Source organism: Nannospalax galili, unplaced genomic scaffold, assembly GCF_000622305.1.
Source record: "Nannospalax galili isolate Female #2095 unplaced genomic scaffold, S.galili_v1.0 scaffold3450, whole genome shotgun sequence".
Lineage (NCBI taxonomy): Eukaryota > Metazoa > Chordata > Mammalia > Rodentia > Spalacidae > Nannospalax > Nannospalax galili.
Genome location: NW_008328096.1, coordinates 183,165 through 198,809, shown reverse-complemented (window position 1 = coordinate 198,809; position 15,645 = coordinate 183,165). Strand labels below are relative to the sequence as shown.

General features: G+C 50.1%; 2 protein-coding genes across 2 annotated transcripts in view; one reads left to right on the top strand and one right to left on the bottom strand.

Moving 5' to 3' along the window:
- The window catches only part of Tap1 (transporter 1, ATP binding cassette subfamily B member), an 8,787-nt gene extending 4,590 nt beyond the window's left edge, over positions 1 to 4,197 (bottom strand). The window contains exons 1-5 of the mRNA XM_029553682.1: positions 3,445 to 4,197; positions 2,912 to 3,026; positions 2,652 to 2,782; positions 1,536 to 1,741; positions 679 to 882 (exon numbers count right to left, since the gene is read on the bottom strand). Of these exons, the coding sequence (XP_029409542.1) occupies positions 679 to 882; positions 1,536 to 1,741; positions 2,652 to 2,782; positions 2,912 to 3,026; positions 3,445 to 3,994 (1,206 nt within the window). The 5' untranslated portion in view covers positions 3,995 to 4,197. The remainder of the gene's footprint in view (positions 1 to 678; positions 883 to 1,535; positions 1,742 to 2,651; positions 2,783 to 2,911; positions 3,027 to 3,444) is intronic.
- Positions 4,198 to 4,403: 206 nt separating this feature from the next.
- Psmb9 (proteasome subunit beta 9) lies at positions 4,404 to 8,800 on the top strand. Its single transcript, XM_008850753.3, has 6 exons — positions 4,404 to 4,585; positions 6,290 to 6,357; positions 7,292 to 7,423; positions 7,986 to 8,115; positions 8,355 to 8,496; positions 8,624 to 8,800. Exons 1-6 carry the CDS (start codon positions 4,526 to 4,528, stop codon positions 8,749 to 8,751), a joined length of 660 nt encoding a protein of 219 aa, XP_008848975.1. The 5' UTR covers positions 4,404 to 4,525; the 3' UTR covers positions 8,752 to 8,800.
- Positions 8,801 to 15,645: the final 6,845 nt, after the last annotated feature.

Genomic DNA, 15,645 nt, shown 5'->3' with positions numbered 1-15,645 from the left:
TTTTTTTATTACATTATTTCTTTTTTTTATGTATGGGGGTGAATGAAGAGGGTAACTTTCCAGAGCCCATCCTCTCCTTCCATCATGTGGGTTCTAGGGAGCAAACTCAGGTCATCAGGCTTGGCTACAAGCACCTTTGCCTGCGGAGCCCAGGCTGACCTAGAACTCACAGTGATCTTCCTGTTTTGGCCTCCTGAGTGCTGGTATTACAGACTTTATTCTCATTTTTCAAAATGGAGAAATGGACTCAGTAAAGATAACCTGGGTGTGCTGCTAATGGCAGCATCAAGCAGGAACTTCTGACTACTGATTTAGTTCTCTGGGGGCCACGTTGCAGACGCCCCTGATCACTGGCTTCTGGTATTCCCATGACTCCCACAGTTCCAGCATGAAGCAGACACACAGGGATTTATGGCTCTCTGAAAGGCAAAGGAAGACCCTGGGTTTGTGAGACATGGTGTCGCTCTAGCGCCCGGGCTGAGTGGACTTTGTGCACCACGGGCAAGGAAGCGGTTAGCAGCAGTAAGGACACTGAGTGCTAACTCCACTGAGTAGAGTGGTTAAGCTTCAGATTTCTAGAACCAACCATTCCCCACTGAAGGAGGAACAGAGGCAGGATTGGGGAACAATAGAACCGAGGTATCTTGGAGACCAGGGAATGAGCAGTGGCCTTCAGGTACTCACACTGATGGTCCAGAGGTTGGCTACATAGGCCAAGGCCTCCTTCTTGTTTAGGGTCTTCATCTCCTCCAGTTTCTGGCGAAACTTCTGGGCCTCTCCCTCCTCATTGGCAAAGCTCCGGACTGTGGGCATAGCTGACAGGGCCTCAACGGCCACCTGGGTGGACTCTGCCAGAGAGTCCTGAATCTGTACTGCCAGTAACTGTGGAGACATGGACCAGAGACATCACACAGGGCTTGCAAACCACAAGGAACTCCAATATCTGGGCTACCTGTGTGGAGATTAAAGTCAAGAGGCAGAGGGACAGAGGAAGAGAAAAGGGTACAGTTCTGCCCTCCCCTCAAGGCAGGGGAGGGGACTGATTCAGAATGGGCTGGGAATCAAATTCCTTTTTAGGATTTATTCTTTGTTTTTATTTGTGTCTCTGTGTGTGTGTGTGTGTGTGTGTGTGTGTGTGTGTGTGTGTGAATGTGTATGGCACATGCATGATTGCAGTGCCTTCAGAGTCCAGAAGAGGGCATCAGATCCCCTGGAGCTGGAGTTACAGATGGTTGTGAGCTGCCCAACATGGGTAACTGAACTTGGGTCCTCTACAAGAGCAACAAGTATTCTCAGCTATTGAATTATCTCTCCAGCCCTGGGAGTCATATTCTTAAGGACAGGCTGTGGACAGAATTTAACAGACAAGGCAGAGAACATGGGGAGGGATGTTGAACAGTGTGGGCACATAGGCCAAAGAGACAGGGAGCCCCAGACGACAGAGAAGCAGTGGGAACCCAAATTGAAAACAGTCGAGAGAAACTGAGTCTGGGGGATGAGGCACTGTGTAAGGTGAACCAATTCCAGGAACATACCTGGGTCTTTTCCCCCAGCTTCTTAGGCAGAAGGAAAAGCAGAGGCAGGGCAGCCAAGGTGACCATGGTGAGGGATGGTGACCCCCAGAACATGACCCCCAGGAGACACAGGCCTCGCACCAGGTACCACATCAGAAGATTCAGCTTGTCACTGATAGACTCGCACACCTTGGATGTGTCCTCGGTTACCCGAGATGTGACAGAACCTAGGGACAAGAGAGTCAAGTGAGAGGTTCACAGCGCGGAGCTAGCAAACAGTCACGGCTCCAGGGTGGGCATGTCCTAAGGAGGCTGCAGCAAGCAGGTGGGGGTCTGTGTAGGTGTGAGAACTTGGATGCATGGTAAGAGAGGGAAGAGAAGAGAGAGCCAAGAAAAGGTCCACGTTTTCCTGTAAAGAAATGGGTGTAATATGAATTTCTCTCAAAGCTTTATGTTTCTCGAAGACTGTGCCTATGTTGTCTGTGTTCTGCGGCTGATCACCCAGCAGATATGGGGCAGACAAAGCAGTCCAGGGAGTACATTTGGAAATCAAGACGCTGAGGTCTAACCCCAAGTTTGTCTCTGCCATGTTTGCCGATGCGAGTTTTGGCATTTAGTTTCTGGAACTCGGTTTACTTCTCTTTAAGTAAGGCAGTTAGGTTTTATGATCTCAAGATTTCCAGGCTTGAAAGTCTGTAGCTGCTATTCATGAGGAATTTCTGGGTGAAAATGCTAAGTTTTTCTTATGATAAAGAGGAAAATATTTCGCTATGTTATATATCATGAAGAAGAGGGTTGGGACGGTAGCTCAGTACATAGAGTGCTGGCCTAACATGTACAATACCCTGGGTTTTGAGACAGGAACTTATGTAGTCTAGACTGGCCTCAGACTAGCTGTGTAGCTCAGAATGACCTTGAACCTCAACTTCTGATCTCCCAAGTGCTAGGATTACAGGGGTGTGCCACCACACCCAGTTTTATGTAACGCTGGGGACTAAATGCAGGGTATGTGTGTGTGTGTGTGTGTGTGTGTGTGTGTGTGTGTGTGTGTGTGTGTAGCCTGTCAAGGTTAAAAATAAAAGAGCATGTGTGGAGATATACAGTATATTATACAAATGAAAAAGTTTCATGAGAAACCTGTTTGGTTCTGCAGGAAAAACTCTGTCTCCTGACGCAGGACAGCGTGAAACACCTCTCCATGCAAACGACTGTGCAAGTAGCCCATAGTGTAGTTATAAATCCCATCGCCGGTGAACTCCAACACTGCACTAGAGAGTTGGGGAGACAGAGAGTCAAGGTGTGCTCAGGGGGGAACAAGAGAAAGCCTCATATACTTTAAACAACAGGCCCAACATCCAGCTCCCATGTTTTAGGGTCCCCATTCTCAGCCTCCAGACCTGGCTATGGTGAGCACAGACATCAGAGTTATGTTCCTGGTGAAGGCAGGGGCTGTCTTATCTGGTAGAATCCAGTCAGCGAGGCGGCCTGTAAAGAAGGGAATGGCCATCTCCCCTGGGGAAAGAGAAGAGATACCTCAGTCACAAACATTCTGTCTGAGCAGGTCAGCACTGGACATACTGTCGTCTCCCTGCCTCTCTTCCTTCACCATTCCCCAGAAGGAAGACCTCGATGGTTCCAAGCCTGACTAGGCTGCAGGTGCTCACCAACCTGTTGCTGTCCCACCAGACCTTTCAGTAGCTTAAAAAGATGGCGGTGTGGAGCAAAACCCTAGTGTCAGGGATGGGGAGGGATGTTCTGCCCCAACATCGATTCTAGGACTCCCTCTGGGGCCAGGACTCTTCTCACTCCACCTAAGTGATCACCTTAGGCCCTGACACACTTCCCAGGCCCACTCCATTCTTTCTGACAGGCTCACTGGATTCCTGCCCAGCCGGCTGTGGCCTTCCCTTTCGCCCTGAGTCCCACTTACCAACACAGGAGAGGATCAGCAGAACCAGAACCAGCGGAAGGCAGCACATCTCGGAGCCCAGGAAACTTAGTAGCCGACGCACCAAGTCCCCAGCGGCCCCTTGGCTGCTGGCCACCAAGAGGCCCCCCAACTTGTGCCATAGGGCGGCTGCAGACAGTGCGGCCACATAGCCGAGGACGAAGGCTTCCGGGCGACTGCCCCAGTGCAGAAGTCTGGTGCTGTCATGATCAAGGAGGGCTACCCAGGAGGCCAGCTCTCGGATCAAGGCAAGCACCGGCAGGACCAAGCCCAGCACTGCCGCCAGCGGCTGCAAAGCACCCAGCCATCCATGGGTTCCTGCGGTTTCTCCCTCGTGGGGCCCACTTGCCTTCAGGACCCCGTGCACCCCCAGTCCCAGCACGGCCCAGCGGCTCAGGCCCACCGCCCAGATCCAGAACAGCGGCCACTCCTTCGGAACCAGCACGGAGACTATTCCAGGGAGCGCGGGCCGCAGCAGCACCCAGTCTGCAAGCAGCAGCAGCGCGGTCCCCAGCCACGCGTGGAGAGCCATGGGGGCGCGGGCACTGTCCAGGTCTGGGGCGCTCGCCGTCCCTGCTGGACAGGAGTCTGTCCAGGATGCTGCCCGGGTCCACGCTCCCCAGCGCGCAGGGGGACCAGCGGCTCGGGGAGGGTAGAAGGGCGGGGCCTGGGAGGCACGCTTGGAAAGTCCCAGGAACCGGCTGAGGCTGGTGGCGCTAGTAGGAAGAACAGGCGTTTAGGGGAAAGAGAAATCGAAAGCAACCGCCGACTCTCTAGCCCCGCCCCCTCTGCAAATGGCCTGCCCAGACTGTTTTGGCTTGGAAACCGGATCCGAGGTCCTGGCTAGCGGCCCTCCCACCCCAGCTTAAGGGCTGGACACTCTTTCGTCACCTGTCTCTGGGCAGATCTGCCGGACTCAGGTTGGCTCAGGGCGCACAGCGGGGTGGAGAGGACCTGCGCCCCCTAGTGCGCGCGGAGACGGGGCGGGGCTGCCGCTGCAGGCTGTGCGCCGCGCGCCAGGTTCCGCGCGGATTGGAAACCTGAGCCCAAGCGCACAGCTGGGATGCTGCGGGCTGGAGCGCCTACCGCCGACTTGTCCCGGACTGGAGAAGTCCACACCGGGGTAATGGGTCTGCGGGCTGAGAGTCAGCGGTGGGGAGGCCAGGGAACCCTGAAAGCGCTGGAAAGGGAATAAGGAGACCAAGAGTAAAGGGAAGTTTGAGGCGCCCAGTGCTTGCGCTCCACAGCAAATTTGGGGTGTCCCGGTTCTAAAGTGGGGTGTTTGGGGGAGGTCTGAGAGCAACGGGCATGCGAAGCTGGTGGGATCTGGAGTGCTTTGGTTCTTAGCCGGAAGCGTCAAGGCGGGGGAAGCTGCTCCAAAGAACTTTCGCTTTAGCTCCTGTCTGCGCAGTGGATCTGGTTAAATCAAGATGGGGGGGGGGGCTTGAGGGCCCTGCAAAGAGATGATGTTCTACGTTCATCATAATGGTCGTTGACTAACCTGGTAACCTGGCCCTAGACAGCCTCCACTCAGAGTGCTAACAACAGGTCCTGCTGTGCCCAGGTACTCCGCGGTGCCTGCACAGTCCTCCGCCCACTCCCGTGTCTACTGTGTCCAGGCCCGGTGCCGGGAGCAGCTGGAAGCCCCAAGGGTGGCTGGTTTCTGCTCACTGCCTGCCACTAACCACACTCTTAGCTTGGAGCAATATTTTTTTGAGAAGGCTAGAGTCTAGAATGTCGCTGGCCGTTTTCTGGTCCTCAGCGCACTCGAGATGGATCCCTGGAGGCCAGAGTAAGGTGTGGAGTGGTGGAAAGGGACCTAAGAAACCATTCATACATTGGGAAATGCCCATCCCTACCAAGGGAGCAGGGCAAGGTAAGAAGCATAACAAGGCAAGGGGTCCGAGTGTGACCTGGGTTTTAGTGCCAGGCCTATTAATCCTGAGTGACCTGACATAAGGCATTTCTTCTTGATAACTTTTCTCAGTTGAACCTCGAATACATAAGGTGCCGTTAATCTCAACAGGCATTGGGGGAAATACATATTTTTCTCTTCTTTCACTGTTCCTTAATTCTTTTCTTGACCGGGACAGACACACACACACACACACACACACACACACACACACTCTCTCACACACTCCAACCCCGGAGTCAGCTCCTCTCTCAGCAGATCTCTTCCCCTGGCCGCAGAGATCCTATTTACCTCCGGACCAGGTACTCCTTAAGTGGAGCTTCTAGTCTGCCGTCCCTCCTGCCTTGGCTCCAGGTCATGCTGACCACTGGCCTCCACCATGCGTTCACTATCCTGTGAACTTAACCCACTTCTAATAGAGTAAGGGTGGAGGATTCCAGGCCAAGAAAGGCCTGGCCTCGTTCTCTAATGTCACAGTAACTCACTGTGTCAGGTCTACACCACTGCCTTGTACCCAAGGAGCTCGTGCTTGGAGTCAGTTCACTCGGCCTTTGCACCACCGTAGGGTAATGTCTGCCCCCCTGTCCCATTCTGGCCCTCAGTCTCCATCTCCTGCCCCTCGCAGCCTGGTTCCCACTTTTCTTTAGAGTGGAAAGGATTCCTCTTAGGGACATCAGGGCCTGAGGAGATGGTCCTTTGCTGTGTTGTGCCACAGCGAGGCTGTGACATCCCCCTGCAGGCGGTTGAAACAACAAAACAGAAAATGGAGGACAGAGTGTGCCAGCTCTGTGCTGAAGGTCGGTGTGACCTTGGCCCATTGCCTCCCGCCTCTGTGACTGTTTTCCTCTTCTTTAACATGAAGGATGGAGACTCTTCCCTCTCTGACATTTCACACTCTGTGTCTCTCTGCAGACAACCATTATGGCCGTGGAGTTTGATGGGGGTGTCGTGGTGGGCTCAGACTCCCGGGTGTCTGCAGGGTGAGTCCCAGCAAAGCTGTCTGTGTCGGGAAGGAAGCTGAGGGCCCTGGATGTACGTTTCTCTAATCCACTCTTAAACAGTCTGGGAAACTGTAGCTTTTGGGAAATGGGGCAGAACTTTCCAGAAAGCTATTGTAATACAATGCAGGGTAGGTGCTCAGGCCTCTGAAATCATGGAGGAGGATCTGGGGGTCTGATTGTTTACACAGCCTGATGAGTGGAAAGAGATAATGTCTTGGGGAACTAGAAGTCAGTTTTTGAGGGGCTTGTCCATCTGTGTTTAGAACGAAAAGGATGGTTCTGTCAAGCAGATACCTCAGATCTCATTGATCTCATTTTGAACTGTTTGTCCCCTCCCTGCTCCCCACCGTCATTTTCCTCACATACAAAGTGAGTATATGAGATACATCAATATTTCTTATACCGTTGAATATAACTCCCTCAAGATGATTTAATAGCAAAGAGGCATTGGTAAGAGGCATGTGTTTCTTAATTAGGTATTGCTTGGTTATAAAATGTAAGCCTAAAAACAAGTCTAATTTTGGGGAGGATGGTGTTTGAAACAGAATCTCAGGTAGCCCAGGCTGGCCTTGAATTTACTATGTAACCAAAGCTGGTCTTGAGCTGCTGATCCTCCTGCCTCTGCCTCCTGAGTGCTAAGATTAAAGGTGTGTGCCACCATGTCCCTTTAATGTAATTCTGGGGATAAGATCCAGGATGTCATGCATGCTGGGTAAGCACTCTACCAACTGAGCTATGTCCCCAGCCCAGCAAGTCTAATTTTGATTAGCACAATGAGTCCTTTGTCTGGGATGTCTTTTTCCTTCTGACTTTAATCCAAGCATCGAAAGCCAAGCTCTTTTTCTTCTCAAATAAGCTCAGGTAGCCAACCTCAAAATTTCCTTCCACTCATCGGTACTGTCTTTCCCGACAGACAAGCTGTGGTGAACCGGGTGTTCGACAAACTGTCCCCCCTGCACCAGCGGATCTATTGTGCCCTCTCTGGCTCGGCTGCTGATGCCCAAGCCGTGGCTGACATGGCGGCCTACCAGCTGGAGCTACATGGGTATGAAACCCTGGGGGTCCTGACTGTCCACCCACGGGAGCTTCCCAGCTACAAATCCCTGTACCAGGTCCTGTTCCAGGGCCACTGTTTCAGTCTCTGCTTTTGCTGGTTTTGACCTGGCACTCGAGTCTCTGTGTTCTGCATCTGTGAGCTCATAGGACCTACCTTATCTCCCGCACAGTGATTTGAAAAGCATAAACCACTGTAATTGGAAAGAAGATGGCGGCGGGATCCACTGTAATGTCAGGCAGTTGCCATATGAGAAATCAAGGTCATTAGGAAGGAAAGAAAGGCTTATCTGCTTTTACCCATAAGGCCAAAGAGGAGCTGTATCACTGGGAGGCGAGGGGGTGGGGCACAAAAAAAGAGGGAAAGCAACTGAAAGCTTCTTGCTGATTGGTGATGGGGGACCGTGGCTCCCCGGAGGATGTGGGCAGAGAACTGGAGTCTGAGCTACGGCAGCTGCAGAATACATCTTAGCTTGGCAGAGGTGATGATAGTGGCCTGGGAAGGTGGGACTTAAGAAAACCCTACTGACCCGTATTCGCAACACCCTGTTCAGGCTGGAACTGGAGGAGCCTCCCCTTGTCCTGGCTGCTGCAAACGTGGTGAAGAATATCACCTACAAATATCGAGAAGACTTGTCAGCACATCTCATGATAGCCGGTTGGGACCAACGTGAAGGGGGCCAAGTGAGTCCCTTCCGGAACACTCCCTACCTTGGGGTACCCCTCTCCTCTCGACAGGGAGGTGGAGGTCACATGCCGGCCTAGCAATGAGTTCCAGAGATGCTTGCCCTAAAAGCACATTGCGGCCTCAAGTGTTGAGATTCTGGGCCCTGGACTGCAGGTGGAGACCACCTGCTTGCTCGGCCCAGTGGAAGAAGCTCCTGGACAGACCTTCAGTCTGACTGGAGGATGCCTCTCCCCAGGTGTATGGAACCCTGGGAGGAATGCTGATCCGACAGCCCTTCGCCATCGGTGGCTCTGGCAGCACCTATATCTACGGTTATGTGGATGCTGCTTACAAGCCGGGCATGTCTCCTGAGGAGTGCCGGCGTTTCACCACGGATGGTAACTGGCCAGCTTGCGGGGTGGGGGTCCTGGGGTGGGGTGAAAGTGGCATATGGACGAGAGGGCAAAGAAAGGAGTAGTGAAGCTAAGCCTGCTCCTTCTCTCTCCAACTTGAAACCCTCTGCAGCTATCGCTCTGGCCATGGGCCGGGACGGCTCCAGTGGGGGTGTCATCTACCTGGTTACCATTACAGCTGCTGGTGTGGACCACCGAGTAATCCTGGGGGACGAGTTGCCAAAATTCTACGATGAATGACTGCCTCAGACTTCCCTCCTTGTTTGTAATAAACTTTATGGAACCAGAAGCTGGTGTGATGGATGGGAAATGGGCGTCAGAAAGATGAAGTGTAGGGGAGAGCTTCCTCACTCCCAGATGTCAGCCTGTCCTTCCTCTGCACCCCGGATCCAAAATGTCTTTCCCAGAGAAAGGGGAGGGGAGTAACTAGAGGGAGAAAGAGCCCCATTGATGAGAAGTTACTGTGTACTGAGTGTTAATATTGCAGACCGATGGCTAAGGAGGGGGCTCAGTTGGTGAGATTCTTGCCTTGCAAGCACAAAGACCTGAGTTCCAATCCCCAGCACACATGTGAAAATCTAAGCATGGCCCTGCGTGCCTATGATCACAGCCTTGATGAGGCAGAAACAGGTGGATTCCTAGTGCTCACTGGCCAGCCAATGCAGCTGAAACTTCGAGCTCCAAGTTCAGTGAGAGACCCTGTCTCAAAAAATAGAGTGTAGAGTGACATCCAACATCAACCTCTGACCTCTACACACATGTGCACGCATGTGAACATATATACATGTATACAGCATACATTCACACACATTCACAAAACTTTAAGATATATTGCAGACAGGGGCTGGAGAGATGGCTCAGTGGTTAAGAACACTAGTTGTTCTTGCAGAAGACCGGGGTTCGAATCCCAGCACCCACATGGCAGCTAACAACTGTCCATAACTCCAGTCCCAGGGGATCCCACAGCCTCTTCTGACCTCCGAGGACATTGCATGACACAGGTGCACTTACCTACATGCAGGGAATACACGCATACACATAAAATAAAAATAATAATTTTTTTAAGTTTAAAAAAGATATGTTGCAGACCATAAAAATTCTCAGAGGCCTGCTGGGGGCAGCTCATTGGTAGAGCTTGTGTTTTACATGTGCAAGGTCCTGGGTTCAATCCCCAGAGCGAGAAAAGAAAAACAAAACTACATTCTGGAGCTCACGGAGGAGGGTGCAGAACCAGGCCAGCATCTTTGCTCCTCATTTAGTAAATTGTTACTGATGCCCCAGTGACTGTATTTAAAACGTTCTGAGTTCATATCTTGCTGTGCACTTCCTGAGTGGCAGGACAAATCACTTCCTCGTTTTCTCCTCTGTCAAAAGAAATTGTTGAGTGATCTCTGAGGCAGTTTGTACCCCAGCATTCAGTGCCATTCTGCTAATAAATGAACAACCAAATTAACAGGCTTATTAAGCCGAAATGCAAACAGGATCAAAGGGAAGCGTAAGTACTCAGAAACGTTGCACACCTTTGGAAGTGGCGGGTGGGGGGAATCTAAAAATCTCAATGACTCAAGTTGTTCCTAGCCTTGACTCAAGTTGTTCCTAGCCTTGCTGTTTATTTTGAATTTTAAGTAATAGTTTAAGAGTCTGTCTCTCCCATGATGACTTACTAGGATTCAAAAACAAGACTGGAGGATCTGAAAGTCAACAAGAGCAGGTGGACGTGAAGAGAGTCAGAACTCCCACACTCACCCTGAAAACAGTTTCAGGTGCCCAGATGCCCGGGCACTAGCCCAAGACGGAAGTCTCCAAAACAAACACTCTTTCTGTGAGAAGAAGTGAGGAGGGACCCCTGTGGGCAGGAAAGTGTAGGGGAATCTCCAAACTGAGCACTGTGGGGGCGGGGATTCCCTGACCTGAGTGCACTGTCACCCCTGAGCCTACCATGGCTGTGACACACCCTGAGCAGCAAAAACCTCAAAAACCGAACTGAAATTTAAACCTATTAAAATCTGAAGACTTGTGCCGGGTGTAATGGTGCACGGGAGGCACTTGGGAGGCAGAAGCAGGTGGATCTCTGAGTTCAAGGCCAGCCTGGTCTATATAGTGAGTTCCAGGCCAGCTGGGGCTACATAGAGACCCTGTCTCAAAAACAGCCCCCCCCCAAAAAAACACTGAAGACTTAACTCTTTTATTGACCAGATAACTGTGTTCTTAACCACTCATTGCAAAATGAGTTTGTAACGATATATGGAAGCAGGCAGGGTTTTTAATATTTTTATTATTTTTTATTTTATGTGTATGAGTGTATTGCCTGCATATGTGTAAGTGCACCCATGTTGTGCAATGTCTGAGGAGGTCAGAGGAGGCCGTCAGATTCCCCTGGAACTGGAGTTTTTAGCTGCCATATGGGTACTGGGAACCAAACCCCGGCCCTCTGCAAGAGCAGCCAGTGCTTTTAACTGCTGAGCCATCTCTCCAGCCCCATCAGACAAGGTTTAAAAAGCAATAAACTGGGGCAAAGGGAAAATAAGATTAAGAAAATAAATAAAGCCAAAATCTAAAACTAATATGCAACAGGAATATTTTAAAAATTAATGAGACTGGAGCGATGGCTTGGCAGTTAAGAACACTGGCTACACTTGCAGAAGACCCGGGTTTGATTCCCAGCACCCACATGGTGGCTAACAACTCTCCATAATTCCAGTTTCAGGGGCTCCGACACCTTCTGCCCTCTGATGCCACAGGACACACACATGATGCACATACAAGGTACACATACATGGTGTACAAACATACACACAGACAAAACACTCATGCACATAAAATTAAGTGTACACACACCCCAACCCACTAAATAAATTAATCAAATTATAAGAATGATGTGGAGCTGGTTTGTATTGGTTTGCAGACCCATTGTAAAATACTCAGAAAATTTGAAAGACAGATGCTAACCATTAGCAGCTTAATAGTGTCTGTAATCAAAATATTTATGCAATTGAAATCAGTCATTCCACAAGTCAGAACTTTCTGGATTCTCTCAAAGAGCCAGTATAGCAGGGCACATATGTATCAGCCAGCTCTCAAGAAATAGTTGGCTCTGAGCCACAAGGAAGCAAAGGCAAAAAAAAGAAATAAAACCAGGCACAAGATTGATATAGTTCATTTAAAAAAATTATTCAAGCTTTTAAGTCACAACGGACTGAGGTGGGATTCACACTGTGACATAAAGGAAATGGAAAATTTCAGAATTCCAGTGTTTTAGGAACTATGCTTTGTAATAATACTGTAACAAAATTAGAACCTGGTAACAAACTGATACCTAGAATTTTCATGCTTTGTAAACTAACAAAATATTGGTAATAATGATTTTTTCGTGGTGGTGGTGGTGGTAGTCTCTTTGAGACAGGGTCTCCCTGTAGCCCCAGCCAACCTGGAACTCCCTATGTAGACCAGGCTGGTCTCAAACTCACAAGAGGTCCGCCTGACTCTGCCTCCCAAGTGCTGGGATTAAAGGCATGCATCGCCACGCCTGGCTGGTAACATGGATTTTAAAGACGTACACAGATGTGGTACATATAAAGTCATTTAGGCACACAGACATACACATAAATTTTTAAAAATTTAAGAAGGCCTCACTTCAATTCCAGGGTCCCCAGAAAGCAGCTCTAACTTAGGAAGGAAGACAGTATGCCTGCTTGACTGGAATGGGGAGGGGGCGCTTACCATGTCTTCAGAAATTGGACTTACTGGTTGAACTGTAGTCGTCTCCAATTGCAAGAAGAGGCTCCTCTGACTGTGGCTGACAGAAGCAATTGTTTAGACAGCAGTTTCACTAGCACATCAAATCCATTTAATAAATGGCAGAGTTTCCCTCCTGGGACATCTGACTTTCCAGACCCAGGTTTCATCCAGGCTCACAACCAAACATGGGTTCCCTCTCATGAAGCCTAAGATCCAATCAGAATGTAATTGGTTGTACTTATACTAACTGAACCATTACTGCACACACTGACGGTGTAGCACCCTAGGCCCATCGCCAAGCAGGACTGCTGATGACAGTTCTCCCCCAGCAGACTGCACCATGCCGTGGAGACATCTGGACTCTTTAGAGGCCACACCAAACTGCTAAAGGGCTCTTGGTCTACCAGATGATTTTTAACTTTTCCAATTTCTTGACAGTGGCTGTGATCACTACACATCCTACTGGCTGTCTACATCGCTTGGTACTAACTACCTTGTATGAGGCAGGCAGCTTCACTGGCTCGCCATGTGCCCAGCCACTGATTTTAGTTTGCATGCTCAAGTGGAATTCTCCAATTGTGGTGTACAGAAGCACCCACCCCCAGGCTGTCTTCTTATAGGAAGAGATGGGAGTTATAATCCTGGAGAGGATGTTTTCCCACCCACAGGGTAAGCCTGCTCCTCTTTCCTTACACTACCCTGTGTCTATGTCCATTTACAGCTGCGTGGTGCCTGCTATGATTTAGGAAACTGGTATGAATTAGAGTGTACCAAGCCCTGGTGTCCACCAGAGTCCATGTGGTCTGCACATTAGTAAGGGGACAATATATTGACCATCCAACATGGGGCTTCTGGTTGCCCTGCGTGGCTATCACTGGCATACAATCTGGGCAATCCCACCTGTGATGCCCAGCTTTGATCATCAACTTAACACAATCTCCAATCATCTGGGAAGAGTGTCTCAATAAGGGATTTTCTACATTGGGTAGCCTGTGGATGTTTCTGTGGGAAATTGTCTTAGTTATGTTGATTGACATGGGAAGACCCAGCCCACTGTGGGCAGCTCCATTCCCTAGGCAGGGGAGAATCCTAAACTGGTAAGAGTGGAGAAATAAATAAAATCAAAGAAGAGAAGCAAAAAAGAAAAGGAAGAAGGAAGGAAGCTTTGAAGGAAGGAAGAGCGAGAGAGAGAGGGAGGGAGGGAGGGAGGGGGAGAATCCAGTGGTGGAGGCTGGACAGCAGACTTGATGTGGGCTCAGTGGAGGCAGCTGGTCCCAGAGCACTAGTTCACTCCATAGGGCTTTTTCTTTTGCCCCCTCTGAAGTCAGAAGCTCACTCTGCGGACGTCACTCACATATTCTTGAAGGGAGCAGTTTCTCACAGGACAGACAGCGCAGCCTCAACTGGATGTTCTCCACCTAGAACAGGGACCACACAACCGATGACACAATTCTCCTGCACCCATCCCATGTGACTGTCCTGGGGTTTACAGTGTAGTGTGTTCTCTAGTCCGTTAGCCATTTGAAGGGACCCTCCGACCCACACAGCAGACCACACTCATCCACGAGGTGAGCCACTGCATGCCACACAGAGAACAGCCACCTCAGGATTTCCCCCATGGATGCCCCAGCCTGACTCATCTTTGGGTCTGTTGGATCCCTATTTGGATACCAGGTGTTGCATGACTTTCCTGGGGGCACATTAATATCTACCTGCAAAGAGGTACAGCGCTAACAGTCCAAAGCATGACTCATACAATTCATCTCCATGAGCAACATGAGCTCATTGCACAGCTGTGGAGGCTACTGAAAGTTGTGTTTCCCCAAAGTCACCAACATCCCTGCCTGTAAAACTCTTATTTTAGTGCTTAGAGCACTATTCAATTTTATTTATTTATTTATTCTGAGATACAGTCTCACTATGTAGCCCTAGCTGCGCTGGAATTTGCTATGTAGACCAGGCTGGCCTCAATCTCACAGAGCTCAGACTGCCTCTACCTCCCATGTGCTTGGATTAAAGGTGTGTGCCACTATTCCCAGCTTACTATCTAGTTTGAAAGTGGCAGAGGTGACTATAGACTCAGGGGCCCTAAGGCCCTAAGACAGAGCCAGCAGCTGGGAAAGTGACATTGATGTGCACCTCATCCCCGCCCTTATAAGGGATTTTGCTGGTCTTAGCAAGCAAGGTCAGACCATGGGAAGGACAGATTGTTGTGCTTCAGGCTGGCATGTAGAAAAACAAGTTTGCTGCAAGTTACTTTATTTATGGGGTAAGCTGTTGAGTTATGGGGGCTCTAAGAACCTCTGATATAAGCCATAAACTGAAGTTCTTGCCCATGGAGGTCACAGCACACAGCACCACACGGTGTTTGATGTAGACACTGATTACATTTTCTAGGTGTTGGTCAGATTTGGAGACTAGAGTACTGTGAAATCTCCCTTCCCGTGGAAGTCCCACTTCCTTCCAGATGAAGTCATAAAACACTTCCCCTGGCCAGCTTTGAAGTTAAGGCACAAATATGGGAACCAAACCCCATCAAGAGAGTCGCACACCTGATACTTCAGTTCAAAAGCGGACAGCAGGGAAACACGATCCAGCCAGTTCTCCACTTCACTGGCAAAGGCCAGTGGAAAAAAGAAGCAGCAACAGGTTTTTGGAGAAGCAACATTAAAAGGAAGAGTTCTTGGAGCAGAAGTGGCTAAGGAGGTGCAGCGAAGTCCAGTCCTAACAACAGGACAAGCAGCAACATTGTCCGACAGGAGGCCGCTCATCAGATCTGTCTGCGTGTGGTCTGGGATCTTTTCCTTTATGTAAAGAGGAGCCTCTCAGCCATTCTTCCACATTTTGACTTGAACATCTGGCTAGTCTTACTTGTGCGTATGTGTAATCCCAGGACTTGAAGGCAGATGATTAGAAGTTTGAGGTCAGCCTGGGCTACATTGAGAGCTCCTGTCTCCATAAAACGGGGCAAGGAAAAACAGTAAGAACGTATGGGTTTGGCATGGCAGCACATGCCTCTAATCCCAGCACTGGGGAGGCTGAGGCAGAAGGATTTCTGGTTTAACAGCAGCTTGGACTACATAAGCAGAACTTTGGAGGAGGAGAAGGTGGGAGGAGGAGAAGGGTAAGGGAGGAGGAGGAGGAGGAGGGAGGAAGAAGGGAAAATAGGAGGGAGGGAGGGAAGGGAGGGGACGGGAGGGGAGGGAAGATTAAACAAGACAAAAAGAGGTTGGAGAGACAGCTCAGGGGTTGAGTTGCAGCTCTTGCAGAGGACCCGGGTTCAATTCCTAAAGTAGGTGGCTCACAACCTCCGGGGAATCCAACACTCTTCTGGCCTCCACACTCCCCTGCACTCACACATTCATACCCACACAGATACACATGCATGCACATAAT